The following is a 16,959-nucleotide window of genomic DNA, read 5'->3' as shown; positions in this document are numbered from 1 at the left end:
CTCTACAGAAGTGACTGAAAACATCAAGACTGACTGTCCTCAGAGTCCATCCACGAAACAAAAAAAATCCCCTTCCATTTTTGTTTTCTTTGAATGATTTCCCTGAGACTGAGGCAAAGTTGCAAGAGCTCAGTCCCGAGGACTGGGGCGCGCCTCAGGTGCGATCAGGCTCTGCTCTCCAAACCAAGAGAGAGATTGGGAGTCCCTTGGAGCACCTCAGTGGAAAGGTCTCCACGTCCTCCTCCTCCTCCACGCCGGGTAAGCAGCTGCTCTCCCGCTCCCCAGGGCAGCTTTACCTGCCTCTCCTCCATCACCCTAATTCCGCCGTTCCAGGCTCCGCGTGCGCCGCAGGAGCGGCTGCGGGAGGGGGAGCGCGGCACCGGGCAGGTGCCAGAGGGAAGGAGGGACTTCCCCACTCCCGAGATGAAAGGAAGCCCCAGAGCAGGCTCTCCACATGCTTCCCGAGGAGATGGGGCTCCTCTCCCTTACTTTTAGCAGCAGAGCTAAAACACATTCGCTATGCATTTGTAAAATACACGGAACGAAAGCATGCGGAGGGGAAATAATTTATTATTCCTTAACTGTCTTCCTAATTTTAAATTCATTTTGTCAAATCACATTGCAGAGAATACCTTCCTCTTTTCAATACCTCATATTTTTTTCTTCACAGTTCATTATACACACTCCCTTAATCAAATATGCTCCACCTTGGAAGTAATTATCAGATACTCCCCAAGGGCTACGACTGCTGAATATATTATGGGTCTCTGCTGTGGTAGGAAAGCAGGAGAGAGAGAGGGAGAACTCAGATGAGGTTCATAATCTTGATTACACTGACATCAACTTAACTTCTTACCCTGAAGGGAGTGGTCTTCCCAAAGCAACACAGGTTAGAGTGATGGAGTGAGCAACTCCATGAAACACAGAGATTTTATTCTCCCCCTGCTCCTCTGCTTGCCAGCACAGGATTGCTGTGGGACAGCTGAAGAGATGTTCAGGCCATGCCAGCCCAGAAAATTCAACCCTTGCAGCTCTGAAGGGGCTGTGAGAGCCACAGGACACTGCTCCAGCCTGGCCTAGCCAGTGACAACCTGCTCCCTGCCCCAAAATGAGCTCCCTCTGTGCCATGGATTGCCCACCACTGGCCTGGGCTATGCCAGCACCAGGGCACCTCAGGGGCTGGACATGCGGGAGGGGCTCAGCCCTGAACGAACAGCTGTCCTCACATGGCATCCTGGAACTCTTGAGCAACCACCCACAGCCAGCCCTTCTCTGGGTGCGTGTGGAATACGAGCTGCTGTGGAGAAACCTCACTATTAATTATGCTCCACAGTCCTCTTTTAATTAGAAGACAAACTGTTGTGGGAATACAAGCCTAAATTCAGACCTCAGGCCTTTTCATTAATAATTTTCCCTGAACATGTCAAAATAGCACAATCAGTTCATGCTTTTTCTGTTTTCTCTTTTGCCTCCCTCCAGTTCTGGCACTAAGGATGGTTTGATGGTGAATCATTGTCTCTGTCACTGCCACCAAACCAGAGCACATTCTGGCATCCTCCCCTCTTCTCAAGGAGCACCTTCATTCCTCCAGTTATCAACTGGTTTCCAAAAGCCCAAGCACACCTGGGAAACAACTCCTGTCTACCCCTGTAACAGATACCACCAGCTCTTGTCACTTAGGAAAATCCCACTTTTACCCATATTATCCTGGGATGAGGGGGGGACACATTCACAGCAGCTGAGGAGAAGCCACCCCTCCCTGTGAGACACTTACCATGTCTGTGTCCGAGACAGGGCCGAAGCTCGTCACGTAAATGTCTGTCTTGACTTCAGTTACACTGTCTGGGACAAAAAGAGGGGGGGGGGGAAGAGGAAAAAGAGCAATTAGAGAGCTGAATTTCCTTGTGCAGGCAAGGGTTTGAGGTTTGTTATATGATGTTTATTCCTGCTCTGCTGAACCCTCAGCACCGTGCTCTGTGCCCCAAACAACAGCTGATTTTATCACTCGTAATTGGGCACATTCATCTCCAGTGCAGCTCTGCTGCTTCCCACGCTTACACTGAGGACAAATCTGTCCCACACGGCCAGACAATGCGTATTTACAGAATCTGTGTGGCTGCATGATCCACACCCTGCTACAGACCCACAGGTTTTCAATCCAGAGGTAAGCCCTGATGCTTTGAAACTCCTTTTTAATCTGAAATCCCTTTGTGTCTCCCAGCCTGATAAACAGCCTAGCAATGTTCCAGCAGTTTTAGGGAACCCTGGGTTCGTTACAGCCCCAGGCTTATCTGTATGTAAAAAGAATCAATGTTCTGATTGCCTTTTACTGCCATCGTGCTTGCTGTTCTCCTAAGAGCCTTGCTCTCACAAAGCTGCTGCTCGCCCACATCACGTGCTGGCCCTGCATCCCGGGCTGAGATTCCCTCACGGATGCTGAGCAGCAGCTTCGCTGCCCCTGCAAAGCCACAGGGCCCCACTGCCTGCCCAGCTGCTAAAACCAGGGGCAATTTTAATCACATGCCTTCAGATAAGCTGGAGTGTTGAACACGGCCAGCAGCACGTGCACACAGAGTTCTTCTGCCTGACTTCCTTGGATTTTGGCATGTTTCCTAATTGACCCCTCTGCTGCCACCCCGCTTTGCAGGGAAATCAAGGCACAGTGATTTCCCAGATTTACAGTCCTATGCTCTGCCCACTGGGTTGTGCTCAAAACATGATGGATGAGCCGCCTTGAGTTCAGCACTCAGTTCCCATAAATCCTCCCCACTTTAGGGATAGATCATGCTGTTGTGTGACATTAGCTGGCTCAGAGCTGCTCTCCTAATGAAACAACCAATTTAAAGCTGCAAAGCAGAGTTCATGTTTTATGCACAGGACCCAATTTTGGCCATCGCAGCAGCCTTGCAAGTAGCCTGGATGGCCCATTGTTTAATTTAGTTATGGAAATCCTTCTGTCCCCTGAGAGTTACTTTGCAGTACTATGACTCTTAGGTTTGTGCTTCAAAGTTTTACATCCCAAAATAAGATAATGCATTCTGGCAGGCTCTTCTCCTTAATGGCTAAAATATACGTATACATGTCTTTAGTTATTATGGCTGAGAAGCTTTTGATGCAGCCCGTGGCTGATACTATTGTGCTATATAAGTAACCCTTGATCTCGTCTTGATGCGATAAAAAGAAAGTTAAAGAGAAATATGTATGTGGTACACTTGGTGAAACACCCAGAAATCCAAACAAAATGAGCCCCTCTGTGAGGCTGAAACTCTCTGGGTATTCTCAGTCTCCCTCCAAACAAGTCCCCAGATGAGGCACACAGCAGAGAATATTTAGTGGTGCGAGGCTCTTTCTGCTACCCCATGCGGCGAGAGAAAGCTCATTATGTCTTGGAGAAAACACAAAACTCTCCCTCTCCTCCCCTCCCCTCCCTGGCATTCATTCTGCAGCCATGGACGGCAGATCAGGAGCTGTGGCCACCCATGGCCAGGGAAGGCAGTGCCTGGGAGGTGCAGGATGAGCCATGGGATGTCCCTGCTCAGAGGGACGGGGTCACAGAAGGGTCTGTGCTTTCCAGTCTGCTCTGCGGGGTCCAAGCACAGGGGGAGGGATTCAGGAAGCCAGGAGGAGACAAAAAGGCAGAATTCATTTTGGACACCTTTTGATATGATCCTGCAATCCTTAAATGAGCTTTTCTGTCCTCATCATGCTGTAACCTGGCTGACACAGAGCTCCAGAGACCCCTTCCTGACCTTTCAATCCACTGGTAAATCCAATCAAAGATAATAACATTAGGAAACTTCAATAATATATTAATAACTTATTCTTATGAATAACTAAATACAACCCACGTCTGAAGAGAACCCCTCATTTCCAGACTGCAGATTTACCCCATGGCAAGGCCATGCAGCATCCAGAGAAGGGACAAGCTGGGGCTTCACCACTGGCTCAGTGATGTCCCTCAGCTCTGAGAAAAATGAGCTTCCTGCACCTCTCATGGCAAAAGCCAGACTGAACCCTCCCTGTTAATATGTGCTCCTAAGGGCAGGATTTGGATGGGATCCGGAGGGATTTCTGAAATTAAATCATTCCTACGCAGGCAGGGATTTCAGCAGAGTTGGGAAATCCAGAGATAAGTAAAACACCAGCAGAACAGAGCAAGCTCCAGCCTCAGAGACTCACTTCCCTTGTGATCCCACAGCCCAAGAGCACCTGCACTGCTCCCAGCTCTGTGACTGTGAGACCTCCACCCGCAGAGAAATCAGGAGCTGGCCAGCAGCCTCCCCTCTCCTTACCCTCACACTGACCCACCCAGAGCCTGAATGAGATGAAACTGCATCTGCTTTTTCAGCAAGAGAAAGCTGAGAGAAAAGCATCACCTGCCTCTGCTTAGAGACATGGAAGGGAAATCCTTATTTTCTGCTCAAGCCATAGATGTGCTCACACTGTAGCTTGGCTGTCTTGCGCAGTTCTCTCCAAAGATTTAACAATTAAGGACAGTATAGGGGGGTAGGCACTTTCCCTAGAACTGCTGCAGAACATAAAATGGCATATTTCATTTCCTAGCAGCATCCTTCCCTCTAATTCGATTTTTTACAGGCACAAGTTGAGCCTTCAAGGTGCTGGAGTGGCAGGTGGATGCTGCCAGTCCTTTTTTTAACTAGGGAAACAAAAATGCAGGGGCTGGGTTCAGATAGGAAGCTGGAGCAGAGCAAGGACCAGAGCCCAGGTCTGGCTGCCCTAAGGATTGGCACAACACTGCCCAGTAGAGCCCTTGCCCCTTCCAGCCACCCTGCTGAGCTGCTGCACCAGGAAAGTAAAAAAAGACCCCAGAGCCAACACGAAACTGGAAGAGCGAGAGATTTCAGGTTCAGTATTTGAACTGAATTTAGAGATCCAAGTGGCATGCCATGTTCCCAAGTCATTTGTTTGAGGTTGATTCCCTTGTCTGGGGGCTTTGCCCATTTATAGGCTCAGCTTATTCCCAAGCTTCAGTACAACCATGTTCCTAGGAACAATTTGGAGCAAGTGTGAGAGCAGAACAAGGTGCTGCCGGTCAGCCAGGGCTGCCCCTTCCCCTGGGGTACAGAGCCTGCTCCTGCCTTGCTCCCAGCTGTAGAAATCCCCCAGAGCTGGGCAGATCTGCAATGCAAATGGCAAACCGAACAACCCTTCCCACAGTGTTACCATGGCACTTACTACACCTGCCTGCTTTCTGAGAGCTACCCCTCTCCTCCAGGAATCTGCTAGCCCAGATCTGGCTGCTCGTGTACAACACAACGCTCCCTCCCAGCCCTGGGGGGGGCCAGCTCCAGCCCCCGCAGCCGCACACCAGCAGGGTCTGTCACTTCCCCGGGTGTGCACAAGGTGTAAACCAGCAGCAGCTGTCGCTGAGGTGCTTCGGGTTTCCCGTGTCCCCTGTGCCCCCATCCCAGCCCTCCCCATCCTCCTGCCCCTGGCCCAAGGCAGACACCCCCCTTTCTCCTGCAATTCCCCCGTTTAAGTGTTCGTGACTCCCCGGGCCCGGAAGGAGATAGCTATTATTCACAAAATGATGGAGTGCTATTTTTACTTGCTTCTTGGAAGCACGGGGAGCAGCGGCAGAGCTGGAACACAAATTACATCGCCTCGCTGCCTCCCCCCTCCCCGGCTGCAGGGCTACGAGTGATCCTGGGAGGGGGGCACGGGAGGCTGAGCAGGCTCGTGTTAAACCTCCCCCTGTTTATTCGAGTGCTATTTATTCAATAATCACCCCTGATACTCCGGCTCGGCCGGCTGTGTGTCAGCTGCGGGGGTTTGGGGCCGCGCCGAGCGCGGTTCGGCAGGCGGGGGTACCCGGAGGCTGTGCAGGCAGCCGGGGTGCTGTGCAGGCAGGATGGTGTACAGGCAGCCGGGGTGCTGTGCAGGCAGGCAGGATGGTGTGCAGGCAGCCGGGGTGCTGTGCAGGCAGGCAGGATGGTGTGCAGGCAGCCGGGGTGCTGTGCAGGCAGGATGGTGTGCAGGCAGCCGGGGTGCTGTGCAGGCAGGATGGTGTGCAGGCAGCCGGGGTGCTGTGCAGGCAGGCAGGATGGTGTGCAGGCAGCCGGGGTGCTGTGCCTGCAGCCGGGATGCTGTCCCTGCAGCCGTGCAGCCGGGATGCTGTGCCTGCAGCCGGGATGCTGTGCCTGCAGCCGTGCAGCCGGGATGCTGTGCCTGCAGCCGTGCAGCCAGGATGCTGTGCCTGCAGCCGGGATGCTGTGCCTGCAGCCGGGATGCTGTGCCTGCAGCCGTGCAGCCGGGCGCTGGGGGCTCCCGTGTGATGCGTGCTGCGAAAACCAGGGGCGAAGCCGCTGCGGCTCCGTGCAGGGGATTCCTGGATGCTGCGCTGACGTCAAGGAGGTTGCACAGCCCCGGCGCCGAGGAACGGGATGAGCCGGGGGATGGGGAGCTCCTCCAGGCAGCTCCAGGGCTGTGCGGGGACCTAAGGGAGCTCGGAGGTTACAAACCCGTCTGCACTGGTGTTTCTGTGCCGGGTGCTGTAAGAGACGGTCGGAAGTTCCCCTCATTTTTGCCTCACGATCGTCGCAATGGCAGAGACTAAGATCCTGAAGACCCCGGTTGGAGATCTGGCCTGGGTGAGGTGGATGCTCGCCAAGTGATTCTTTGCAGGTGTGTTTGCTGTGCCGCCACACTGCACTGCTTCGAGCAGGGCCTGGCAAGGGGTGGCTTGCTCTATACCCTTACACCTGCTTCACGATACCCAAACCCATGAATTTCCCCACCTCTTGGCCAAATGAACTTTCTGGGGTAACTTTGGTGATCTCCTGCAGAAGATCCCTCATCTGCCTCATGACCACCGTGGCGGATGGAGATTGAAGCTCCCTCCCAAGGACTGAGACCCCTATAATCCTAACACAGGGGCGCTGGCTTGACTGAAGCAGGATGTTTGCCAAGAGTTGCCTGCAGGTGTGTTCGCTGGACCAAGAAAACAACGGGTCTTGCTCACTGCTGAAACTGACTTGCCCTGCTTTGGAACAGGGACTGTCTGTACCTGCTTTTCAATAGACTCATGCTCCATTACCTGTTCCCCCCACTCTGCAGAGGACTATAAAAGACCCCTGAGTTAACAAAGATTTCAGTGAACCCCCATGGACGACAATGAATCCATGTGGCTGGACCATGGAGGATTTCATCTCTCTGTTTGGTAGCTGTATTCTCCTTCTCCTCTTTCTCTCTCTCTCTCTCCTTTATTTCCTTTCTGTCCCCTCTATCGCATTTACTGTGGGCACTCAATAAAAGGTGCATTTGTTGGGATTAAACTGATGGTCCCCTGCTGTTTGCCGTTTGCACTTTTGGGATCGGTTAACGAACCGTCAGGAGTCCGCTTGTCCTAGTGGATTGTGACAGGTGCTGTGGCTGAGAATAGAAGGGTTCAGGATTTTCTGCACCCAGGAGTACAAACCATTGATCCACTCCAAGTCAGCTCCTGGAGGGAGGTGTTTCTGCTCTGGGCTCCAATATCTCCAGCTGTGGTCACAACCTAAGAAGGGCAGTAACAAGCTGATGGTGCCCCTTAACTCCCTCCTAGACAAACCCATTTATCCTCAGCTCAAGAATTTCTGAGGTCCCCTATTCAGTGTCCCCTTATTCTGTGTACCCTAAAAACCACACAAAATCCTTGGGGAAGGATTCCCACCAGCCTGTGCTGAGAGCAGTGGCACCATGAAGAGAGGGGATGCAGCCTTGCTCTCTTCTACATCACACAACCCAAAGTGTCACCAGGATGACACCCAAAAACACCAGGGTGGTGTTTCCCAGCTAACTCAGCAGCTCTGGGAAGGGAAACACAAGAACTCAGCTGGTACTACTGACTTCCACCTCATAGCTTCCCCCAACTCCTTGCCATAGTAATTAATGAGCAGCAGAAGGTAATTTTTGCAGCTGCACACAGAAGCTCTTTGTGTGTTTCACTCTTTGCCTTCTCAGCCTCCCACTGGGGGGATTTAATTTTCCTTCCACTTTTAGCCTCTGGAACAAAAGAGGTTTCTATGACCTTTGCTACAAGCTCCACGAGCCCACTGGAGCTGAGCTGAACCACAGCCCCGGGCAGCCCTTACCTTCAGAGGTGTCGCTACAGCCCCAGCCAGAAACTCCACCCTCAGGTCCTCCTCTCCCTTTGACCCTCATCACACCAGGGCTGCCTTTCCCAGCCCCTACCTGTGTTTTTTCAGGTGGTTTTTAACCTGGGGTGCTGCCTTGTTTTGGGAAGTGGGAGCTGAATGGTGTCTCCTTGCAGGATGAGAAGCACTGAAGAAGGGAGGGACATCTCTGAGTGGTGTGGCACGTGGCACCTTCTCTGTGACCTGGCACTTGGGAATGCCAGGCCAGTGCTGGGAGAGGACAGGGAGGCACAAGGAGAGGGGTAGGTGCCCAAGAGGAGAGGGTGACCCCTCTCCACAACCTCAAGCTGCAGAAATAGAGATGTCTACATCACCAAGCACACACCAGGAAGCCCTGACATGGCCTTCACTGCTGCCCTCCTGCTGTGGGGGCAGTAAGATTCCCCCACATACATCAGAGTTGCTTTTCTTGCAATTTTTTTTTTTTTTTGAGGGAGCTCAGAAATAGCATCAGAGAAGGAAATATTTCAGTGAACATCACTGCAGTGCTGTTGATGCCTCCTGGGCTTGTCCAGCCCAGCCAGGGGATAAAGCTGACTCCAAGGACATTGACAGAGCTCCTGCCACACAAAAGGCCACAAAACAGTGTGAGCTATTGCTAATGTCAGGACCACAAACATCCCTACTGTGCCTGGAGTGCTGCCACATCAGGTATCCTGAGAGCAGAGGCTCTGCTGGGGTCAGGAGGCAAAGGCTGGGGAACAGAGGGGGCAAAAAGCCACGAGGCTCTCCTGGCATTCCCTGCAGCCTCTAGGAAAGGGAGAGCAGAGCTGGAGAGCAGAGGTGCGGGCAGGTCTCAGCACAAGCCCTTCTCTCTCCTCAGCTCGAGGGATCTCAGACAACACAGACAGAGGTCAGGACCAACCTCTTCAAACTCCCAGTCCCAAAGTAAAAATACACATTTTCAGACACTGCTTGGCTGTTACAGCACCCCAGCAACCTTGAATATGAAATTACTTGCTCAGAAGCGAAAGCCAAGTCTCCTATCACAGACGTTCACCCCTGTCTGGCAGCTCAGCCCGGGCACCTTTCCCAAAAGTGGACTGCAGTGTGTACCTGTTCTTCTTCTGAGAAGCAGCAAGAACATACACAGAATGTCTCGGTCCTGTCAGTGCCAAGTGGCAGCCAGCAGGGCCAGGAGTGTCACCAGGGGGCTGGCAGGTGGCCCAGCCCTTCAGAGGCCAGACAGAGCTAACAGCAACATTTAATTCCCTGAACTACCTGAAACACCCACATCTCCAGGAAAACTCACTTGGGCAGAAGCATCACGACACAGACGAGAGCCCCCTGGCCCCACAGGTAGTTCTGCCCACCCTCAGACCTCACCACCTCTGAGGGCACCTGCCTCTCTCTAGGGAGCACAGAGACGAGGATGAGCAGGGTCCATGGATGAAGGCTGGTGACCTGGGCCAGAGTGGTTAAAGATGACAGGATGCTCATCTACTGCAGAGTGGGGTCAGCCAAGGACAGAGCACTGGGAAATCTGTACTCTGCAGAATAAACCACATAGTAAGGGAAGAAACAATATAAATGTCTGAAACAAATGTCTTATCTCAGCAAAAGCAGGGGTGAGTAAGAGCCTGCAGGGGATTGCCAACAAGACCTTTGGGTTGGATCTTATCTAGCTCTGCCATGTCACCAATGATTTGTCTCACGCAGTTTTGCCCGGCTATTTGCTTGATTCCAGAGTAACTGGGTCTGTGTAACAGCTCTGACACCCTCAGTTATGCTTCCAGTGACTTCTGCAGGGCTATGATCAAAAGGACATCACATTTAGATGGGCAACAAGGCTATCTGCTGCTCGCCAGGAAAGCATCAAGCCTGTTTCCCCAGTCCTGGGGTGCCCAGGTTTTTTTTCACCCACTGCTGCTGCTCCAATCCCCTGGCACTGCCAGCATTTGCTGTACAGCCAGTTCCCAAGTTGCTGCTCTGTGAGCCATGGTGATTAATTACTACCTTCTCTCTGGTGTGATGGCACATCAGTGTCTACAATTGCGTGTCCTCCAGCCAGACTGGAGAGAAATCATCCAATCTGTAAACACAGCTATGCATGTGGTGTCACTTCCAGCTGTGCTTCTCTCCTTTCTCCCCTCAACCTGGATAATATTTCAGGGAGAACGAGGAATTCAAAAGAATTCCAGGGGCTGTCTCAAGAGACAGCCAACAATGAAGCCGCTCACACATGATGAGAGAGATCAGCATGGTCTGCAATTACATGTGCTCAATTCTTCAGCACAGATGAAGTGAGATGATGCCTGTCAAAGCCTCAGAAAGACAGCCTGCCCTGGCTCCCTTTCTTAGCAAGGCCATTTCTCTCTCAGGGAGAGCTGAGGCAGGGAATAGATTTATTCCCTGTCTCACACCACATGCTGCAGATGCAGAGTTCTCACATGGCTGCAACCAATGTCCTCTGCAGGAAGGAGCTGCAGGACCATGAAGTGACCCAGTTACCACCTGAGTGTGGCTTGTCCGGGATTTGTGACACACTCTCAGGCAAAGACGGAGGTCTAATTCCTGGGCACAAACTCCTTGAGCTGCGTAGGGAAGATCAGCTCGGTTTTTGGAAGAGAAATCCCCTAGGAGCCTGCAAATGTGCTGTACGTGTGCTCGTGGCTCTGACCCAGGTCTGAGCTCTCTCCACACCTACACAACTCCATAACCAACAGAGCTGGGATCAAGGCACAACTATTGCTTAAAGCAGAGCACTCAGACAAACTTGGCTCCTCAGCACAGTGCTGAGAGGCACAGGGGGCATCTGCTGGTCCCTTTTGGGTGAGTAACTGCACTCCCTCCCCAGCCCTTCCCTGGGGTAACAGCACAGGTAGCCCAGCTTTCTGCTCTGACCTCGCTGCACTGCCCCTTTGTCTCAACACACGCTGGCTAAGGGGACTCCAGGCATACCTGGCACACCCAGGTGGTGCTGTAGAAGGTGCTACAGGGATTTCACACCCTCCCATGCTGGTGAAAGGCATTTTCTCACACTTGTCAAGAGTGTGGGGTGCAGGTTGCAGCTCTATCCAGCAGAGCAGCCTAGGAGAGATGCTGCTTTACCAGCAGAGGAGCCAACAAACCCTGATTCCCTCAGATCAGCTTTTCCTCCCTGTTTTTCTGATGCCTAACACCAGTTGATCCCAATTAGTTACCTCTCTCAGCTTTGGGTCTTTTTCCACTCAGCTTCATAATTCCATAAATCGTGGAGGAACTCCAAATCTCGGAGTTATCCACCTTTTCTGTCAGGCTTTGCTCAGATCAGCCAGCAGGCTCTAAAGCTTATGGGAGACAAAAGGCAGCGAGATGGGTGTGATAAGCCTTACACCATTAGAAGCCCTGGCTAAAACCCTACCACAAGGCTCCACAGAATGTGGTTTAATTTAGCTTGCCCCCCATTTATTCACGTGCACGTATTCTTATCACCACATTGAGATACACATCCAGGAGTTAGACTCAGGATGTGGTGCAAGTTATTGATAAACATCCAGCCCAGCAGGGACAGAAGAAAGAGTCAGAAGCAGTGACTGCTGGAGGGTGTGCAGCCATGGAGGCTTTATACACACCCCTCATTCTCACACATACAGACTACAAACAGAGCCTACAAATTAGCTGTGCTATTTTTGCCACAGACAGAACTAAGACAGAATGAACAAAGCTACTGTCGTTACTATTTTAAGGACTCAGGACACCCTCAGATGGCAGGAAGACAGAGGAGGAATATGTATGTATGAGCATGCTTTTAGAGGTTCTGCAGTGCTCCCAGACCCTGTGGTAATGGAAGGGAGATGCTACACAAACATGTTTGTTATATATTATAAATACAATGGGAAAATGTGTGAATATAAATTAGCATGCATAATTTAACATATTCAGTATTAAAGCCTGGCCTTGATGGCTAAGCCAGAGGCACTTGGGAAAGGGAATCCCTGCTGGTCCCTGTGGACAGGGGAAGAGCAGTCAGGCAAGGCCATGGTGCCAGCTGGTACATCCAGCTGTGCCCTGAGGAAAAAGGCCAGGAGAATTCTGCTGCAGGAGCAGTAACGTGAGGGCAAAAATGCCAGTCTGCTACCTCAGCATTGGGCAAACCCACTCCATGTTACCTGCAAACCACCTGTGCTCTGGTTTGGGCCTGCCTTGATGACCTTATTCAGTTAATTCTCCCCTTTAGGGATCAGTGACAGTGTTCTTGCTGGCCATGTCAAAGGATCTGGGTGAACAGAACCCTCAGGGAAAGATTGCAGCAGGTTCAGCACCTCAGTGCTGTGGCTGAAGTTGCAAGCACAGGAGAGATGAGGCACCAAAACAAAGCACTGCTGTATCCCTCCACACATGAACAACCCAGCTGGGAAAACCACTTATTAGACCAGGCTTATCCATAACCTACATGAACCCTGTGTGAACTTCTTCCTCAGGCAGACTGGCAGGTTTTTGCTTACGCCCTTTCCTAAAAACACTGAGCCTTTAGGTAACTCATTCTCGGCAAGTCTTTCTTTAACAGAAATCACCACCTCCCAACAGACCACAGTTGCTTTGAGAGGAGTTACAAAATCTTCAGATCAGTGCCAGTAACATCCTTGGAGTTTGTAAAGCAATTACCGAGCTCTGCAATTCATCAGGCAGATCCCCAGGAAAAAGATAAGCACGAAGGTGCAATACAAAACTGCTGTTGCCAACCTGATAATCATTGATAGACAACAGAGAAAACAGCTGCGAAGACTGGAAAGCAAGGAAGCAAACAGGGGAATGCAAGAAAAATCAGAGAATCATTAAGGTTGGAAAAGACCTCTAAGATTAAGTCCAACCATCAACCCAGCACCACGACCATGTCCACCACTAAGCCATGTCCTCAAGTGCTACATCCACATGGTTTTTTGAATATTCCCAGGAATGGTGATTCTAGCACCTCACTGGGCAGCGTGTAGCAGGCTTTGACAGCCCTTTAAGTAAAGAACTTTTCCCTAATATCCAACCTGAACCTCCCTTGACTCAAGTTGAGGCCATTTCCTCTCACCCTGACACTGGCTGCCTGGGAGAAGAGACTGATGCCCACCTGTCTGCCCCCTCCTGTCAGGGAGCTGTAGAGAGCAATAGGATCTCCCCTGAGTGTCCTTTTCTCCAGACTGAGCACCCCCTGCCACTCCTGGTGCTCCAGACCCTTCCCCAGCTCCATTCCCTTCTCTGGACGTGCTCCAGCCCCTCAATCTCCCTCTTGTCATGAGGGCCCCCAAACCAAACAGTCTCATTCAAACCAACTCTGCATTAAATGTGTGTCCTTGCAGAGGGAGAAGGAAGAAAAGGGATGTCTCAGCCAAGTGCATGAGGTTTGCAGGCTGAGCTCTGGGCTCCAGCCCCACCGCTGCTGCTCTGCACTGTGGCTCTGAGCATGCACTGAAGGCAGCTCTGCTGTGCCTCAGTCTCCCCATCTGCCTTCCAGCCCTGGTGCTGCCTGCCCGTGCCTCTGGCTGTGTCTTATTCCAGGCTGCTCTCCAGAACACGTGATGGGCTGTAGTGGGCAAAAATTGGAAATAAAATAGAAGAAGAAAGTGACTCCTGGGGGTTGCTGTACAGCTCAGAGGAAGGGCCCATTTAATTTTCAAGCCTGTCCCCCGAGGCCATCGCCAGGTACTGAGACAAGATACAAGAGTACCATAGCAGGGAGCAAAGCTGTAATTTGCACTCTGGTTCCTTTATCCATTAGCTCCTGGCTGGCATTTCCTTCAGCAGAGAACTCAATCAGCTCCTCAGTGTGCCTAAGGTGATGCTTCTGGCATGCTTCACCTCCACTCCCAGGGCACTGCAGACAAATGTTTTCCCTTCTTGATGCACCCCAGCGTGGTCTGTGTGGCAGAGCCCAGCTCAGCTGTCTGTCCCCTGTCACGCACGGGTCACTGGGCTGCACGGCCAGTGCTTATGTATTTCAGCAATGCCAATACAGTGTGCAAATAAACTTATTTAATTCACACTGCCCTGCACTGGTCAATTTAGCATTTCCCCTGGGCTCACCCTGTGCCACCTCTGCCACACACCGAGAAAGGCACTGGGAAAGAAAGAAAAAGGAAAGAAAGAATTACACTGACTGCCAGGTGCAAATAACTCCTCCTGGCTTTGCTGCCCCAGACTTGCATGGGAAAACGGAGTCTCCAAAGCCCAAGATAAACCCCCAAACACTCACGGTGCTTCTCCAGGACATCCCCTCTCACCTGCCTTCCCCTGCTTCCCAGGAAATGTCCCTGGCTGCCAAATGTGGCCAGCAAGCTCTGGCAGCAGTGGATTCATGCCCACGTGGCAAGATGGGCTTAGTTGTGCATCGAGGCTGTTGTTTTATCCCCAGGTGAGCAAAACAATTTCAGAGGAAATTCCATTTTGGCTCCAAATCTCCCCCTCCCCAGCACTGTTCAGACACCAGCATTGCCTGTCCCAAGGACAGGAAGGCTTTTTTATCACAGTTACTCACAAAAATTCAACAACTGATAGGGAATTGTCAGTCCTGCCCACTACATGAACTATGATATGCTGCATGGTACTCTGATACTCCCATCAGAGACAGGCAGAGGGCAGATGCCTCCAGATGTATGTAATTTTTAATTTCCTTTGCTGGGGAAAATGTTTTCTTGTTTTAGTGATGTATGTTCAAAGCGTTCCAGTTCCCATGGCAACTCTCTGCTTCCACTGGAGATGTCATTTTTCATGCCATCCCTTCAGAATTCGACATCTCCTCGCAGAAGTTTTGAAGAAATGTCTCAAATATATATTTATTAGAGACAGTGCCCGAGAGTGTGTTTTATTGACACGTTTCTTAGGTGACTCAGCCTACAGAGGAGAAAGCTGTCTCCAGAAATATGCTGCCTGCCAATCTGCCTTTCCTCAGCTTCTGTTTTCAACCACAACTCTCCCTCTCTTTTTCTGCCATGCAGTTATTTGCCAGCACCTGCTCCCTTTTATTTTCTTTTTAATTCCTTTCTGTTCCCATCACTCTTGTCCATGCCCAGCATCTGCTCCCCCCTTTTTTTTCTCTTTAATTCCTTTCTGATCCCATCACTCTTGTCCATGCCCAGCTCCCCAGCAAAGCAAGCACAGCAGGGGAGTGCCCAACTGTGTCAGAAGTGTTTGTGCCTATTCCCTGCTGCCACATTTGCATGCAGAGAAAACCCCAAAGTACTGCAGAATAGAGACTCCACGAGCCTCTTAGTGCTGGAGGTGCAGCAGCAGGAGCACCTGCAGCTCCCTGCCCCTGGATGCTCTCTGTGCCATCTGGCTGGAGCTCTTTGGGTGCCATGTGCTCCTTGGGAAGGGCTGAGGCCATCGAGGTGCTCACCCTGCTCCCCAGTGCAGGACCCTGGGCCTGGGGCTGCCATCCTGGCTGGGGGGAGGATTCGTGCCCCAGGTGTTGTTCATCTGGTACCACTTGGGCAGCAGTTTCAGTGGCTCGTGGAATTGTGGTGCCTCTCTGTGCCCCACAGGTGTGGGGCTGAGGGGTGCTGAGATGGAACCACCTCCTGCCCAACCCCAGCCTTCCCTGCCCCGCCAAGGCACGCTGCCTGCCCCTAACCATCACCCCAAAAAACCCTGCACCCCTGGCTCTGCAAACCCCTGCAGAGAACAGGAGATATAACATCCCTCCCACAGCAGCTTCCAGAGGTTTTTCACCACACCCCAGCAGAGAGTTTCCATTCTGGGCTGAAAGGAGCCCCCAGCTCTGTTGCCCGCCGGGACAGGGGAGCCCCCAGGCCCTGCAGGGCTGCTCAGGTCCCCTCAGTGAGCAGGATCGCATCCCAGGAGCCCTCACTTGCCCCACGATCAGCATCTCCCTGCAGAAATGCCAACAAAATGCCTCGGAAAGAGGCGGCAGCAGCGCCGCGAGGATCCCGGCGGGACACCGCGCTGGAGATCCTTAATAGAGCTGTAACGTTACAGCTCCAAATTGCCTTCCTCCAGGAGACAAATCCGAGTGAGGAAATTGGTAGGAGCTGAGCAGATCTGGAGGCTGATGGAGCTAATCCCAGGCATGTTTAAATGCAAAGGCCCAGGGAGCCTCACTCAAACCCGACGCAAGCGTCGGAGCTCGCTGCTGGGTTTAATTCTCAGGTGCAGCCTGCTCTGAGGGGTGGGAAAAGCAGGGAAAATCAGGGAAAAGCAGAACACTGGGAGCAAACATCACACGCCAGCTTCAAGGTCAGGACCTCAGCAAAACCACGCACCAGCCATACAGCAGCTCCCGTCCACCCCATTTTAGAAACCACATGGTTAAACATTGCTGTGGTCCCTTGGAGGAGTTGAGAAACATTTTCTTAACCCAGCCTCCAGCAGGGACACACAGGCTCAGGGGACACTTCTTGCTGACTCCAGACTTCACATTAATTGTCCCGTCCCACCAGCCATTAATCAAATGTCTTCCACTTGCATTTTTATTGAAAATCAATTTAATAAAGTAGGTGGGAGTCTGCACGCTTCCATAACGTCAGATAAATATTCATGGGCGCTTACACTGCTTTAGCTAAATGAGTTTTTTTAATTTAACCAGTGCAATTTCCTTGTTCCTTAATATACGGCTTGGCTTGCCCTTGTTCAGGAGCAGAGATGAGGTGGCACTGGCTCACTCACAGGCACACCAAGGAAAACTCCTCTGCTCTGGAGCCAGCACCTTTGGGCAAGGATTATGTCATCAGTAATTGGAAATACCAGTGCCGGGGTCAGCGTCACCCAGAGCAACTCCCCAGAGCTGAGGTGGAATTCCAAAGGCCACTTGGAGTTGAAAACTCATTTTCCACCACTGAGAGCATGGCCCCCATTTTTCCCTCGGCAGGTGTGCCCT

At 51.7% G+C, this 16,959-nt stretch overlaps 2 protein-coding genes across 7 annotated transcripts in view; one reads left to right on the top strand and one right to left on the bottom strand.

Moving 5' to 3' along the window:
• The window catches only part of LOC137482710 (gamma-aminobutyric acid receptor subunit alpha-3-like), a 107,380-nt gene that overhangs the window by 26,839 nt on the left and 63,582 nt on the right, over window positions 1–16,959 (bottom strand). For both annotated transcript variants that reach the window (XM_068205237.1, XM_068205238.1), the window contains exon 4: window positions 1,775–1,842. In XM_068205237.1, coding sequence (XP_068061338.1) covers window positions 1,775–1,842 — 68 coding nt within the window. The remainder of the gene's footprint in view (window positions 1–1,774; window positions 1,843–16,959) is intronic.
• Window positions 1–16,959, top strand: part of LOC137482717 (mitochondrial fission factor homolog B-like) — a 214,641-nt gene that overhangs the window by 187,443 nt on the left and 10,239 nt on the right. The gene's annotated exons all lie outside the window — the stretch shown is intronic.

This window comes from Anomalospiza imberbis, chromosome 14 (assembly GCF_031753505.1).
Source record: "Anomalospiza imberbis isolate Cuckoo-Finch-1a 21T00152 chromosome 14, ASM3175350v1, whole genome shotgun sequence".
NCBI classification, from domain to species: domain Eukaryota; kingdom Metazoa; phylum Chordata; class Aves; order Passeriformes; family Viduidae; genus Anomalospiza; species Anomalospiza imberbis.
Note: the sequence above shows the minus strand (reverse complement) of the source record. Positions and strands in the feature narration are given on the sequence as shown.